Source organism: Schistocerca nitens, chromosome 3, assembly GCF_023898315.1.
Source record: "Schistocerca nitens isolate TAMUIC-IGC-003100 chromosome 3, iqSchNite1.1, whole genome shotgun sequence".
Taxonomy (NCBI): Eukaryota; Metazoa; Arthropoda; class Insecta; order Orthoptera; family Acrididae; genus Schistocerca; species Schistocerca nitens.
The window spans coordinates 407,350,530-407,366,394 of NC_064616.1; the positions used below are offsets into that span (position 1 = coordinate 407,350,530).

At 42.2% G+C, this 15,865-nt stretch overlaps 1 protein-coding gene across 3 annotated transcripts in view; it reads left to right on the forward strand.

Annotated features, from left to right (window-relative positions):
- Nucleotides 1-15,865, forward strand: part of LOC126248344 (Bardet-Biedl syndrome 2 protein homolog) — a 173,837-nt gene that overhangs the window by 130,482 nt on the left and 27,490 nt on the right. For all 3 annotated transcript variants that reach the window (XR_007545462.1, XR_007545463.1, XM_049949253.1), the window contains 2 exons: nucleotides 762-928; nucleotides 6,902-7,050. Coding sequence is in view for 1 of the 3 variants with exons in the window: in XM_049949253.1 (XP_049805210.1) it covers nucleotides 762-928; nucleotides 6,902-7,050 (316 nt within the window). In the remaining 2 variants the exon portion in view is untranslated. The remainder of the gene's footprint in view (nucleotides 1-761; nucleotides 929-6,901; nucleotides 7,051-15,865) is intronic.

The following is a 15,865-nucleotide window of genomic DNA, read 5'->3' on the forward strand; positions in this document are numbered from 1 at the left end:
AAATAACTTAAAATAAAGACTAGTAATTTTGAAGAGAAGTGAATTATAAGGAAAATAGTAATGCTAACATGAAAAATGAAGCGAGACGATAATAAATCACTTGAAGGGATTAAATGAACTCAAATCCAAGTTAAACTATGTTTTATAGTTTCCTAAGAACATGTTCCAGAATGCTGATAACTTGTAGCTGTCAAACAGAAAAATTCGCTTTTCTAAGTTGGCATATCTGAGTGCCAGACTGAAGACATTGGTTCAACCATCAATACTGCAAAAGATTTTCAGTTTGTGGAAGGAATGACACAGGACCCATTCAACCATATGAGAACAACTGAAGAGCTACCAGAAGCATAAGTGATGGCTTTGATTTCAAAACCTGACATTAACAGCCGTGGCATAGTGTTAATCACTTACCTTTTGCTCTCCAATGATGCTGCTGGTAGAAGGTGTTTTCACCACACACACACACACACACACACACACACACACACATTGTAAATTTCAAACATTAAGGTCCAGAATCTTCTGAAAATCGAATTACTAAAAGAAATGATGAAATTTAATTGTTCAAGAAAACTGATGATAATGCGGTGGTAGTTTAAATAAAATAAGGAAACTGATAAAAATTACGAAGAGTGTTGCAGTCTCCCCGTGAAATTACTTTCTGGTAGTGCTAGGTGTCAAACAATAATTAGATTAGTATTTGTAATGTCTAGTTAATCTGTTTATATATTTTGTTTAGTTAGCATATATGTGTGTTACAGGTAAAGGCAGAATTTTCTGAAGAAGAACAACGAATTGCTGTTTTGCTTCAGCAAGTAAGTGATCTTCAAGAAACCAGGCTTCGTTTGGCAGCAGAAATGGCAGACCATTCTGGACTTGTTCGTAGCTTGGTGATGCGTGCAGAAAATGCCCGGCACTTGGGAGATGTGTATGTTTTGCTACTATTTCATTTGAAATTCACATTAGTTTAGTTATTTCTTCTGTTAAAATGTCATGCTTATTAAATCACAGTTGATTTATTTTCCTAAAATTGTTTGTTTGCACTAAAGCTACATCACAAATGACCATAATTCAACAAGTTGCTTATCTGTAATCTCCCCTCTTCTTAAAGAAAAGCACCAAATGTAGCTCAGTCCTGTAAACTACTAATTCATGGATTAGCATTTCTCTCTCTCTCTCTCTCTCTCTCTCTCTCTCTCTCTCTCTCTCTGCACGTGTGTGGGAGGGGAGGGAGATGGGGGGGGGGGGGGGGCAGATATTTGAGAGTGAGAGAGAGCAAGTATGTCTGTCCAGGAAGAGGGCTGTGTCCAAAAACTTATCAATCTGTCATGCTTTATTGTGTGTGGGTGGGTGGGGGGAGGGGGGGAATATTTGAGAGTGGGAGAGAGCTTGTAAGTCTGTCTGGGAAGAGGGATTTGCCCAAAGACTTGTCAGTCTGTCATGCTTTATTGTGTGATTGTTTGCTGCCCAGTCACTCTTATATTTACTGAGTAGTAACCTATTCATATGGGGATTTGGCCAGCCGCGGTGGCCTTGCGGTTCTAGGCGCTTCAGTCCGGAACCCCGCGACTGCTACGGTCGCAGGTTCGAATCCTGCCTCGTGCATGGATGTGTGTGATGTCCTTAGGTTAGTTAGGTTTAAGTAGTTCTAAGTTCTAGGGGATTGATGACCTCAGATGTTAAGTCCCATAGTGCTCAGAGCCATTTGAACATGGGGATTTGCAAATCTGCTGTAATGGGGGAGATGTCTGACAATCACTGAAAATTTTGTGTATAGTTCAGCTTGCATTGATTATAAGCTGATTTCCAGACTGACAGATTTTACTGCTGCATGGATCATCTCTTTCTGCATCAGACATGTTTTACACCATGTATTGAAGAAACACGTGACAATATAATATGATGATTAAGTTTTTTGCTTTCATGTAATGTTGTAAAAGCATACTTGTAGCTGCTAATGTAAGAATGCAGTTGCAATTATATTGTTGTAAGTGGATTATTAACAAACAACTATTCAGTTAATCAATGGCAAAATTAGTTTCCTCAATTTTTCCTTGTAGGAATACCCAACTCTAAGCTGTGTGTAAGCATGAGTATTGTGTACAGGCATGCCATATGATTCCTGAAATGCTACCACAAGAGCCATATGAATCTAGTGTTGAGGCTCTCCCCATCCAAACTCCATAGGTAGGAACATTCTGTTATGTAAAATATTTATTAAATATTTTATTTTGACATTTGTGCGTATTATTTCTGTTTATTTATTATTTTATTTTTCAACTGCAGTACTTTTTTTCCCTCTGTAAACACTTTTGGATTAAAGAAGACCACTCACAGATAAGCAGATGCGGTCGAATTATTGATAGCACACACAAACCAAAAGAAAACTTACTAGCTTTCATTTGTGAGTGCCTATTGATGGCTCAGTGCTTCTGCTTTTCAGTGAGGGTCTCCTTTAAGCCAAAAGTATTTACATTCCACCAAAACTTTCCTACAACATTTGTACTTTCTGTCTACATTCTGCCTGCGTCTCCCTTCCCCATGTCCTGTCTGATCTTTGTTTGTTCACACAGTTTAACTCCATTTATTGACAAGTTACTTTCACCTCCAAACACTTAGCAAACAGATCAACACAAAGAAAGGAAAAATCTAAAATTACTGGGAAGGAGAGGGACCACAATGAGTATTACGTATATTGTTACGTACCTAGAAATCTGCAAATAAGTACATTCATGTTATTATCAGAACTCTTTCATTGTCTTTAGTATGTACCATCAACTAAGAAGGAAATTAATACCATTTTCCATTGTTCTCACAGCTCCACAAAAGGCTTTTAACATGGCAGCAATTATCACTCATCACTTTTTATTAGTGGCTGTAAACATCCTGCCAAAGCATTGGTATAAAAAAAAAATGGAGGTTCAGTTATGCGTCTTCTGTTCTGTAATGAGAAGTAGTAGGCATAAAAAGTACTTTTGCTTATCGGAAGTTGTGTTTGTATCCTTTTGAGTATATTTCATCTTAACAAATTCTTTGACATAAATACAATGGAATCTTAATGCTTTGCCCTCATATTATTCATTTTCTATATTAATAGTATCCTTTGGTTTTCGGAGATAGGGAAAATTAGCAGATACTTTTATGTCCTGCTTGTATTTTTTGTTACTGTTGTATTATTTCTTGACTTGGTACTGGCCATATAGTAAGTGAATAAGCAAGAACAAGTATTAATGGACATGAACATGATTCACCACTATGTACAAGGCAAGTTCTTTATACTTTTCAGGAATTAGATAGTTTCCACCTCTGTCACTGCTCCACTTAATTGCAACTGATGTCATGCATTGAACAAGTGGTTTTATTTTTCAGTTCTTTTTGCCAAGGTCTGAAAGTACCCCCAATGTTATTCTACCACCAATCCCACTGTGTTACTTTTTGGCACTTTTTCTTAACACTTACTAATGAAACTCAACTGTGTGTCTCAAAAGATTGTGCTCTTATTTATAGATACATAAAGTATTCTAGCAAATTCTAAATTTCTGTGAATAAGTCACAGAACCTTCCAGAAATCACCAGTGTTAAATTATAAATAATTGTAAGAGGTGGGAATTGAATCAGTGACCTGCACACCACTAGACAGCCAGTGACAACTGCTACACTTCAGCAGATGAAATGTAGCATGTATTTTATTGCTTTTGTTTTGCCCTCCAAAAGCCATAAACAATGATTAGGGAATATTAGAAAGGGAAATGGAGCATGATACAAACCACAGAGTGGTAGTAGCAAGCTTCTTTGAAATTGTTTCTTACTTCCCATCCTCATATCAGATTATTTAATGTGTGCTAGATCAGTAATGTTATTTCAGATTTTAGTAGTGTAATTCTGTACTTCCATAACTGCCACTGTCATTTAGTTCAGATATAGATGTGACAGTTAGTTCATACTGTGTCTGAGCAGCAGCAGCAGCAGCAGCAGCAGTAGTGTTGCTGGCCTCATCATCTAAAGTAGGATACTTATCTATGTACTAGTAAAACTAACACTCACTTCCCCCCCCCCCCCCCCATCTCTTCATATTCCCCCCTCCCTTCCCCTCCCCCACCCTCTCCCCTCCTCTCCCTTTCCTTTCCTTTCCTACCCCAGTTCAGTTTTTTTTTTTTTTTTTTTAATTGACAGGTTGTTGTGAGTTTCTTTAGACTGATTCCTTTTTTATTGTCCACTGTCTGGGTAGCTAGACACTGTGTTGTCAACTGGTGCAACAGCTTGCAATCTGCATTGAGGGTGGCATCATCTCCTTTCATTACAAACATGTTACATAGCATGTCAGGTTGCAGGATTGCTGACGTAATCAACAGGGGATACCCATCTGTCCCACAAATGATCCCTGAAAATTACTTTATAATCTGTATTATAGGATGAACACGTGTAATATTGCCTTGAATGGGTCAGCTGTTCATTTGGCAGAGTGTAAATGGAATTCACTTTTTTATTTAGGCTAGGCAAGTTTCGGAAATGCTTCGTCAAAAGTCCATTATCCCAGAAACCAGTTACTAGAATGGCCCAAGTATCAAATATGGAGAATAAACAAATGTGTAGAAATTAAATACTGAAGTATTCAGACCTAAGGCTCGGAAGCCGCCCATCTCCAAGAAACATGTCACCATTACACAGTACTTGAAATCTGATGTAGAAAACAGTTTCTTTTCAGACACATGTGGAGACGTATTGGTAAGATAAATAAGACTTCTAAGTGGTGGGTTTTAAAAGCAAATAGAAATATTAAGTCTAGTGATGTCAAAAGTGATTCCAATCATGAGATTATATGGCTGAAGATACCCAGTGACCCAGTGCAAATGGGCTTTTTGTTGGACTGGTAATTGGATGTTTTACTGGCTGCTGGTCTTAATTGCATTAAACACAGTCATTTAAAGGGGGTGATTTTAATTTGGCAAGCTTTGACAGGAAATATGTGCTTTTAGTGCTAAAGACAGACTTCCAAAATATTACTGAACACCTAATTAGATAACTGTCATGAACAACTAGTTTTACAATCCAAATGTGTGGGGAAAAAGTACTTAGACCCCCAAACTAGAAACCAACCCAACCTTTTTGAAGGTGTTAACAAAAAGACATGATTTAGTGACCATGATGGTATTGTAGTCAAAGGAAGATCGGGGGTGGGGGGAGAGGAGTGGTGTTTGCATATGCCGCCTCCCATCCCCCTCCAGCAGCACAAGGACCAGTGCTGAAAAGGACCAGATCCTCATAACTCAGCCTAAAAATGATGCACTTTTTTCTATTTTTCCAACAGCCCTAAATGTCATAAATCTTGGTATTAATCATAAAAAGCAACATAAACAGTTTAATTAAGTGGTAATAGCCAATAGCTTCAGATCATTGAAAGATCCCCCCCCCCCCCCCCCCCCCCGCCCCTCCTGAAAAAAGTTAATGGTGGAGGTAAGGAGAATGGGTGACCTAACAGTCCTTTTCCAGGCTGTTCGTGGCTGCATTAACTAAAATTCATGATCGAATTTTTAAAGTGTTTGATTCATTTGATATACAGTCTAGAAAAAGCGTATGCATAATATTAATAAATGCAACTAGTAAACAAGAACTTTACTGTAATGTACTATGCATCAAGTTAACATTCATTGATTCAGTCATCAAATTTTATTACCGAGTGATATGATAAGTATTTCATAGTCCCAACGTAACATCATATGCATAATATTAAGTCCTGCGGCCTTGCAGAGAAGTGGCTGTATGCCTCTCAAAAATAAAAGTTAAACACCAACCTTACTCTTCTACATCTCCAGAAAAGCATCCGTTCTGTTTGGTGTCCAACAAGTACTCCACCTTGCTCCATCTATTGGCTGCAGCTGTCTTTGCTCCTCTCCCACATGCACAGTCATTAGTCTCACAAATCTGTAGACAGTGCCAAAATTACCATTGTCAAGCCATTTGGCAGAGTTAAATAAACAAATTACAGAATGTGTGTTAAGATAGTGACTAATTCCATATAAAACAAGATATGACTATTTAGATCCTTATTCCCATAAACTTATTTTAGCAATAAGCTGTCGTTATGGTCTGAAGTGCAATTTTGTATGATAGCAGGAGCACTATTGTGTTTGTTCCACACATCCTGACTACAGAATTGTACATCAGCCATTGATTCAATTGTTCTGCCATTCATGAACACCATACCAGGGTGTGATTTCCAATAGGATAATGCTCATCCACATACCACTATTGTAACCCAACGTGCTCTGCAGTGTGTCAGCATGTTGCCTTGGCCTTCTGGATCACCAGGTCTGTCTTCAATTGGGCACATGTGGGACATCCTCGGATGACTGCTTCAGGGAAATGCCAGGATGGTTCCTTTGAAAGGGCATGGCTGACTTCCTTCCCCATCATTTACTAAACCAATGGGACCGATGACCTCACTGTTAGGTCCTCTCCCCCAAATCAACCAACCAACCAACCAACCAACCAACCAACCAACCAACCAACCTTAGATGACAACTCCAGCATCATCCACAAACTCTATTAACCATCTCTGTATCCACTGACCAAGTGCAACAGGCATGGAATTCCACCCCGCAAGCTGTCATTCGGTACCTGTACAATAGAATACATGCATGTTTGCAATGTTCTGACAGTTATAACAGTTATTAGTTTGCCAGCATTTCACATTTTCAATGGCTTATCTCATGCTTACATTAATCTGTGATGGTGCAATGATTATTCCTTTAATATGTTACCTAGACAAATGTATTCCCTAAATTTCATTGCTCTACATTAATTATTTTTTGATGATGTAATTTTTTTCCTTCAGTGCATATGACTCCATTTGATGTGACTTTTTTAACTTTCTAGTGGTTAACTGAATTTTATATTGCAGTAAGGATGTTCGGAGATGGTATGCAGAACTGAATTACATTAGCACTGACTTGGTACGGGGCTATAACATACGCTGCACGAATCATCAAGAACTTGTAGAAGCTCTGAAACAAGTCAATCTCATAATTGAAAAGGCAGCTAAGCTAAGAGGTAAATTGAAATATTTATTTGCGTATATATGTGTGTGTGATTTTTATATATATATATATATATATATATATATATATATATATATATATATATATATATATATACACACCAACAACCTGACAACAGCTTTCGCATCCCGCAACTACCCTCCCGACCTGGTACAGAAGCAAATAACCAGAGCCACTTCCTCATCCTCTCAAACCCAGAACCTCCTACAGAAGAACCACAAAAGTGCCCCACTTGTGACAGGATACTTTCCAGGACTGGACCAGACTCTGAATGTGGCTCTCCAACAGGGATACGACTTCCTCAAATCCTGCCCTGAAATGAGATCCATCCTTCATGAAATCCTCCCCACTCCACCAAGAGTGTCTTTCCGCCGTCCACCTAACCTTCGTAACCTCTTAGTTCATCCCTATGAAATCCCCAAACCACCTTCCCTACCCTCTGGCTCCTACCCTTGTAACCGCCCCCGGTGTAAAACCTGTCCCATGCACCCTCCCACCACCACCTACTCCAGTCCTGTAACCCGGAAGGTGTACACGATCAAAGGCAGAGCCACGTGTGAAAGCACCCACGTGATCTACCAACTGACCTGCCTACACTGTGACGCATTCTATGTGGGAATGACCAGCAACAAACTGTCCATTTGCATGAATGGACACAGGCAGACAGTGTTTGTTGGTAATGAGGATCACCCTGTGGCTAAACATGCCTTGGTGCACGGCCAGCACATCTTGGCACAGTGTTACACCGTCCGGGTTATGTGGATACTTCCCACTAACACCAACCTATCCGAACTCCGGAGATGGGAACTTGCTCTTCAATATATCCTCTCTTCCCGTTATCCACCAGGCCTCAATCTCCGCTAATTTCAAGTTGCCGCCACTCGTACCTCACCTGTCATTCAACAACATCTTTGCCTCTGCACTTCCGCCTCGACTGACATCTCTGGCCAAACTCTTTGCCTCTGTATATGTCTACTTGTGTCTGTGTATGTGTGGATGGATGTGTGTGTGTGTGTGTGTGTGTGTGTGTGTGTGCGTGCGCGCGCGCGCGCGCGCGAGTGTGTACCCGTCCTTTTTTCCCCCTAGGGTGGGTCTTTCCACTCCCGGGATTGGGGTGACTCCTTGCCCTCTCCCTTAGAGCCCGGATCCTTTCGTCTTTCCCTCTCCTTCCCTCTTTCCTGGTGGGGCGGCCGTTGGTTGCGAAGGCTAGAATTTTGTGTGTATGTTTGTGTTTGTTTGTGTGTCTATCGGCGTGCCAGCACTTTCATTTGGTAAGTCACATCATCTTTGTTTTAAGATATATATATATATATATATATATATATATATATATATATATATATAGACACACACATACAAAGATGATGTGACTTACCAAATGAAAGTGCTGGCAGGTCGACAGACACACAAACATACACACAAAATTCTAGCTTTCGCAACCAACGGTTGCTTCGTCAGGAAAGAGGGAAGGAGAGGGAAAGATGAAAGGATGTGGGTTTTAAGGGAGAGGGTAAGGAGTCATTCCAATCCCGGGAGCGGAAAGACTTACCTTGGGGGAAAGAAGGACAGGTATACACTCGCGCGCGCGCACACACACACACACACACACACACACACACACATATCCATCCGCACAGGATGGACATGTGCGGATGGATATGTGTGTGTGTGCGAGCGTACACCCGTCCCTCATTCCCCCAAGGCAAGTCTTTCCGCTCCCGGGACTGGAACGACTATATGTAGAAAATACAGAAGCAATTGCAATAAGCAGCACTGGTGATCCAATACGTTATGACCGCTATTCCACCCATCATGTGGTTGATGCTAGCTGGTGGTGTTGCAGGCACATGCCATCATGCCATGCTAAGGAAAGCATATAAGTGAAGCAGAGACAAATGGGGAATTATTCTAGCAACATTATAGGCCAAAAAAGCAGGAAATCAACTGACATAAGTAACTTTGACAAAGGCCAAATTCATATGCCCACCTCCTGGAAATAAGCATATCAGAAAAGATGAAGCTGGTTGGCTAGACACACGCTACTATCATGAGCATCTACAGAAAGTGGTTGAAGGATGATGAAACCACAAGTTGCCCACTGTGGACCCTAGGATAGGCAGTGATCTGTGGCAGGTATGATGACAGATTACAGTGCTGATGGTGCAGGTACAAGTGTTTCTGAGCACACTGTTCAGTGCACATTGTTGAATGTGTTGCTCCACAGCAGACACCCCTCTCCCCTCCCCCTCCCCCTGCCCCGCCTCTCCCTCACCTCCAGCCCACTGTGCTCCCATGTACAGCCTATGATTTTGTCAATTATGATTGCAGTTGACATGAGATTATTGAGATTGGACCTCAGCCCAATGGAATCATGTCTCCTGATCAGAAGAATCATTTTTCTTATTGCAGCAGTGGATGTTCGTGTCCGGATATGCTGTAATCCAGGTGAACTCCTGCTTGTAACGTGCACTGTGCCACAGATACAGGCCGATGGGGGCAGTATTATACTATGGTATATATTCACTTGGGCTTCCATGGAACCTGTGGTTGTAATCAAAGGGAATATGACAGCTGTCGACTGTGCGAACATTATTGCATATTACCTGCATTCCTTCATGCTTCTCGTCTTCTCCAATGGTGATGGTATCTTACAGCAGGATAAATGTCTATGTCACACGGCTAGAATTGTTCTACAGTGGTTTGAAAAGCATGATATTGAACTCACGTTGATGTGTTGGCCACCAAATTCACCTTATCAGAACCCACTGGAACCCATCTTGGGACTTTATTGGCCACCAGCTCTGTGCCCTCAAACCACTGGCCCGTAATTTACAGAAACTGCATGATGTGTGCATAGACATCTGGTGCCACATACCTCCAGAAAACTACCCGGGACTCGTCAAATCCATGCCATGTAGAATAACTGCTGTATTGAATTCCAAAGATGATTGAATAGGTAGTCATAGTGTTTTGACTCATCAGTGTGTGGACTTATCTGTATTTATACCAAAAATTCAGTACATGACAATACACACATGATTAGAATCAGAGAATTTTTGATCTTTGTCTTCTAAGAATTCAGTATTATGTTATGCCTCCCTGTTCCATAATTAGTGCATCTAAACATCATAACATGAAATAAGATATACCTGAAGAATTGCCATCCTTGTGGTTGGTAGGAGTCTCTAAAGTGTCATGTTGAAGGCTCAACACCAACAAGTGACTGATACATTGTTTCCCCACACATCTTCATTATGTGAAATACCAGACAAATTTTGAGACCAAGGAAACAGCAGCACACATAGTTATTCAAAGGAGGTGTTCACATTCCTCGACATGTGTGGCCGGACATTGCCCTGCCAAAATATAGCATGTGGTGTTGCATGAAAGAGAAGCAGTAATACAGACTCATAAGCCACCATGACGTAGGTGTTGCTGTTTAGATTGCGTTCAGTATCTTAACAAGAAACTGCCTACGTAGCCTCGTGTGTGTTGACATGGCTGCTTTCGGGACGGAGAGGTATGTCGGCCTGGGATCGAATCCACTTGGCAGATTAGCAGTGAAGGGTTGGTGAGCTGACCGGCCTGGATGACTTTTTTAGGCAGTTTCCCACATCTCACAAGATGGATACTGGGCTGGTTCCCATGTTTCTACTCGGATACATGCTATGCAAGCATGTAAAACACTTTCTCACATTTTCACACAGATTTTACTCTGTATGCAAATAGATTGAGCACACTGTTTCTGTCCAGGTGCATGAATAGGAGACTGATGACATTAGATGTTTGGTCACATTAAACATTTACTCGACATTAGCAGCCTCGCCACACAGTTGTGTGCTGAATCCAAAGGTGCTCCAAACCATTGCACTTGGTGTTTCTCTTCTGTGCTGTCACTAATGCAGACTAACAGGTTTTGGTCATCATGATACCATGTAACATATATGCAGCCATCACTATAGGGCATGTTGAAGTAAGAATTATTCTGAATGCACTATAGTTTACCACTTACTGAGCCAGTCATTGTTTTCACATGCTTGTGGCAGTCTGAGGCATTTTGTTGCCTCTGAACAAGAGAAGCGAACGCTGTGGGGCCTTTAGCAGCTTTGAACTGCCAATGTTGAGGGATCCATAACTGGTACAGTATTCCAACCTCTGACCAATATTGTCAACAAAATTGTATGGTCTGTTTCTGCATAACAATAAGATTGTGGTCTTTCATGTTGTTGTCACATTGCATTGTCCAACATTACTAATCACTGCATACATTTCTCTTCTAGCTATTAGTCCCATTACACATCACTGTGATAGCAATAAGCCCTCTGTCATATTATAATCGTCAGTCTGAAAATTGGTTTCGTGCACATCTTTATGAGTCTATCTTGTGCAAGGCTCTTCATCTCTGCGTAACTACTGCACCTTCATTCATTGAAATTTGCTTACAGTAGCCAACCCTTGGTCTTTCTCTACAGTTTTCACACACACCCCCTCCCATACTTTCCTCCATTACCAAATTGACAGTTGCTTGATGCTTATAATATGACTTACTATAACACAAAACCACAGTGTGCTGTAATAAACTATGGTGCTGTCTCTCCCCGCTCCAAGAAGCTAATGACTAAGGCCCATATTTTAATGACAAGTAATACTTTGTCCTGAATTTGAGGGTGAATTTTACAACAATTTATTCATGAATCTAGGTATTTTGGTGTGAAAAAATGTATTCTTATTGTCCTTATAAATTCATATTTACAATTTTTTTTAATAATAGCTTATATTTTGGCCAACTTTTGCCAAAAATGCATATATTTGTTGTATCTGTAAGAACACAAGAATAAAAGCATAAAAATGTTGCTCACATAAAAAAGTTTCAGACGATATTATCACACATTATTTATCAGGACTATAGAGACAAGTAGCGTGACACACCATTTTGTTCGCTGATGTAAAACATTGGAGCACAGGCTTGACAAAATGCTCTGGAAGCCAACAAAGGTGGCTTCAGAACGTAATAAACATCACACATTGTGGTCACATTATACAACCTGAATACAGTTGCAGTCTGGTTCAATATCATGAAGTTGTGAGGTTTTGTTTGTGGTTATGGAGAGAAGTTCTTCAGCACTGATGGGGAAATGTTATTTTGCAAACTATATAAAGTTAAAGTTAGTGTAAAAAAGCACTTTAATGTACAACAAAACTGTAATACCACCAAACAAAGGAACTGTGTAAAGAGAAGTGCTGAAAATGACAGCAGACAAATGCTGTCATTTGAGCAGACAGGTCCATCTTCAACTGTGCAATCATCTTTCGAGTACTTGTGTGAGATAATGGTGTATTGTAGCATCCAATTGGAGAAGATTTCATGCTTCTGAGAGTTCTTGGAGAAGTACACAATACTTACAGTTCCAGAAGAATCTACATTTCGAAAGAACTGTTTATCTGTGTGCTACGAGGAGATGCTCAACAAAATACAAATTAGTTTTGCTGATCAAAAGGTCTGGGTGTCCGTAAATGAAACCACCGATGTGGGTGGGTGTTACATTGCAAATGTTAAATGCTCCACTTGACGTGTGAAGTTCTAGAGAGAGTAAACAGCTTGACAATTGCCGTTTTATTTGACAGCCCTATGAAGCGACTGTGGCCAGATAGTGTGAACAGAGACAATGTTCTGCTGCTAATAACAGATGGTGATTCATACATGGCTGAAGCAGCCAAGGGGCTTCAGATTCTCTACCCCAGTACATCACTTACCTTGCACATACATTACATGGAGTTGCAGAAGAGGCGTGATCAAATTACCCTAATGTGGACAAAGTGATTTCCTGTAGCAAGAAAACTATGTGAAAGCTCCACTATGGCTGCAAAAATTCAAGGAACACCTTCACTGCCTCTTCTCACATGATGGGGTTCTTGGCTTCATGTTGCTGACTGGTACTGCACCAAAACGACGACAACCTTTGTGACCTTGATAACGATGAATCAAGTGCTGTGAAAACTGTGAAAGATGTATTTACAGATACCTTTTCTGGAAACTTGGCATATGCCAATGTCAACTTTTCAGTGATATCAAAAGCATCCACAACTGGTAGCTGCTGGTAAGCAACTGTGTGACACTCTGGATAGTGTGGAACATGTGCTGTGTGAGTTTGCTCCTGCTTGTGGTCATGTGGCTGACAAAGTGAACAACAAATTGCAAAGTTTTCTCCAGTGGAATCATGGATATTCTAATGTGCAAGATTAGTGACACACTTTCTGCAAATGCCACATCATTTGAAGACAGTGAACCACAGCTGGCCTGTAGTGACCTCACCACATTCAAATATACTCTTGAGGCATTTGTGATGTGAGACAAGAGGTGTGAAGTGCAAAATGATCCCCTGCAGCAGCCATAGATCTTCAAAAATGGAAAATCTGAAAGTGCACCTTGGGATCAGAGCAATTCTCCAGAAACAGAAGAGTGACAGGACTTGGTAACTATTTTGAACACTTTAAACAAGTGGCGTACAGTAGTAAAAGCACCATTCTGTTGTTTTGATAGGTTATATAGTTTTCACTTACCTTTTTTTCGGACATATGCAAGGATTTCAAAAATATGTGCTAGTTAGTTTCAAACACTGTAAAAAGTAAGTACTATACTCACAATTTGTTCAGAAGTTAATTTTGTATTACATGGTGTATATAAAAATATCAACAAGTACGTTTTTGACATGTTGAATAATTGGGTCAACTGCCGAATGTTTGTGTCGCTCTGGCACAATATTTCGGCCACGTAACTCGTTGCCTTCTTCAGGTGCTACCTGAGACTGCCGTATTGGAGGATCTTGTCCAGTATTTGTGCCCAGAGGGCGCTGGGTGCTCTCTCTGCCGTCCTTGCCCACCTGGCGCTGCTTTAATGTGTTGTCTCTTCCCCGGTGCTCCCTCGGACGTCTGCGCCTGACTTGGTCGCCATCTGTGGCAGCTGTCTGATGCCTGTCCTGTGTTGGGCGTTCCGTTCGCAGTCCGCGCCTGCCTGGTGCTGCTCCTGAGGTTTTGGCCCTTCCCTGGTGCTCCCATGGACGTCTGCGCCCGGCTCGTCCACCATCTGTGGTCGTGGCAACTGTCTGGGGATGGACCTGCGTTTGGCATTCCGTTCGTGGTCCACGCCCGCTTGGCACTGCTCCTGAGGTGTTAGCACCTCCCAGGTGCTCCCACGGATGTCCGCGCCCGCCTCATCCACCATCTGCAGCTGTGGCAGCTGTCTGAGGCCCGTCTCGTGTCGGGCACTCTGTTCGTGGTCCGCGCCCGCCTGGCGCTGCTTGTAAGGTGTTGTCCCTTCCCTGGTGCTCCCTCGGATGTCTGCACACGACTTGGTCTCCATCTGTGGCAGCTCTCTGAGGCCCGTCCTTTGTCGGGCGCTCCGTTCGCGGTCCACGTCCACCTGGCGCTGCTCCTGAGGTGTTGGCACTTCCCTGGTGCTCCGACGGTCTTCCGCACTCGGCTTGTCCATCATCTGCGGTCGTGGTGGCTGTCAGAGGCCCGTCCTGCGCCGGGAGTTGCAGTCACGGTTGCGGTACGCGCCCGCCTGGTGCTGCTCCTGTGGTGTTACTACTTCTTGAGGAGTTTCGTGGTTCATTTTGTTGGGCCCTGATAAGCTCCAGAGCCAGACTCCACGCCGAGCTGAACTGGTAACTGCTGTCTCGGTTTATTAGGTTGTCTGTGACCTCGATCTCAATGGCCTTCTTTATGACACTGTCCCAAAATCTTGGAGTCTGTGTCACAATTTTGGTGTTGTTGTAGTCCATTGAGTGACCGAGCTCCAGACAGTGCTCCACTATGGCAGATTTGGTTGCCTGTCCGAGTCTGGTGTGCCTCTGGTGTTCTTTGCACCTGATGTCCACCATCCTGGTTGTCTGATTTTCCACACTGGCATGGGATGTTGTAAATTTCTGCTTTATGTAGCCCCAGGCCGTCCTTCACACTCCCTAACATTGTCCCAATTTTGGAGGTTGGACAGTCATCTAGTCATCCAAAAAGTCATCTAGCTTCTCCCTGCCATGGAGCCAAATGACAAAAGTGTCATCGACATACCTTAGAAAGCTCTTGGGTTGATAAGTGGCTGATGCAAGTGACTCCTCTTCGTACCTTTCCATGGAAAGGTTGGCTACCACTGGTGATAAAGGGCTGCCTATTGCCACTCCTTCCGTTTGCCACTCACCGATTCACTCAATATCATTGGAGAGATTTTCGATGGTGCCCTGCTCGACCTGTTCAAGCATGTACTGAATTCAACATATTTTCCTTACGGGGGTCAATTTTATGAGCTAACGGAGGGAGTGGCAATGGGCAGCCCTTTATCACCAGTGGTAGCCAACCTTTTCATGGAAAGGTACGAAGAGGAGGCACTTGCATGAGCCACTTACCAACCCAAGTGCTTTCTTAGGTATTTCGATGACACTTGTCATTTGGCCCCGTGGCAGGGAGAAGCTAGATGACTTTCTGGAACATCTAAATTCACGCCTCCCAAGCATAAAATTTACTATGGAGCTAGAGAAGGATGGACAGCTCCCATTCTTGGATGTCCTGGTCAAGAGGAAGGCAGATGGCACTCTGGGACACAGTGTAAATCGTAAGCCCACCCACACTGACTTATACCTTCAAGCCAGTAGCTGCCACCACCCGGCACAGAAGAATGGAGTCTTGAAAACATTAGTTCTCAGGGCTCAGGCTCTGTCGGATACGGAAAGTCTGGCCACAGAGATAAAACATCTACAGCTGGTGTTCAGCCGAAATGGATACTCCTCCACAGACATCCAAAGGGCACTTCG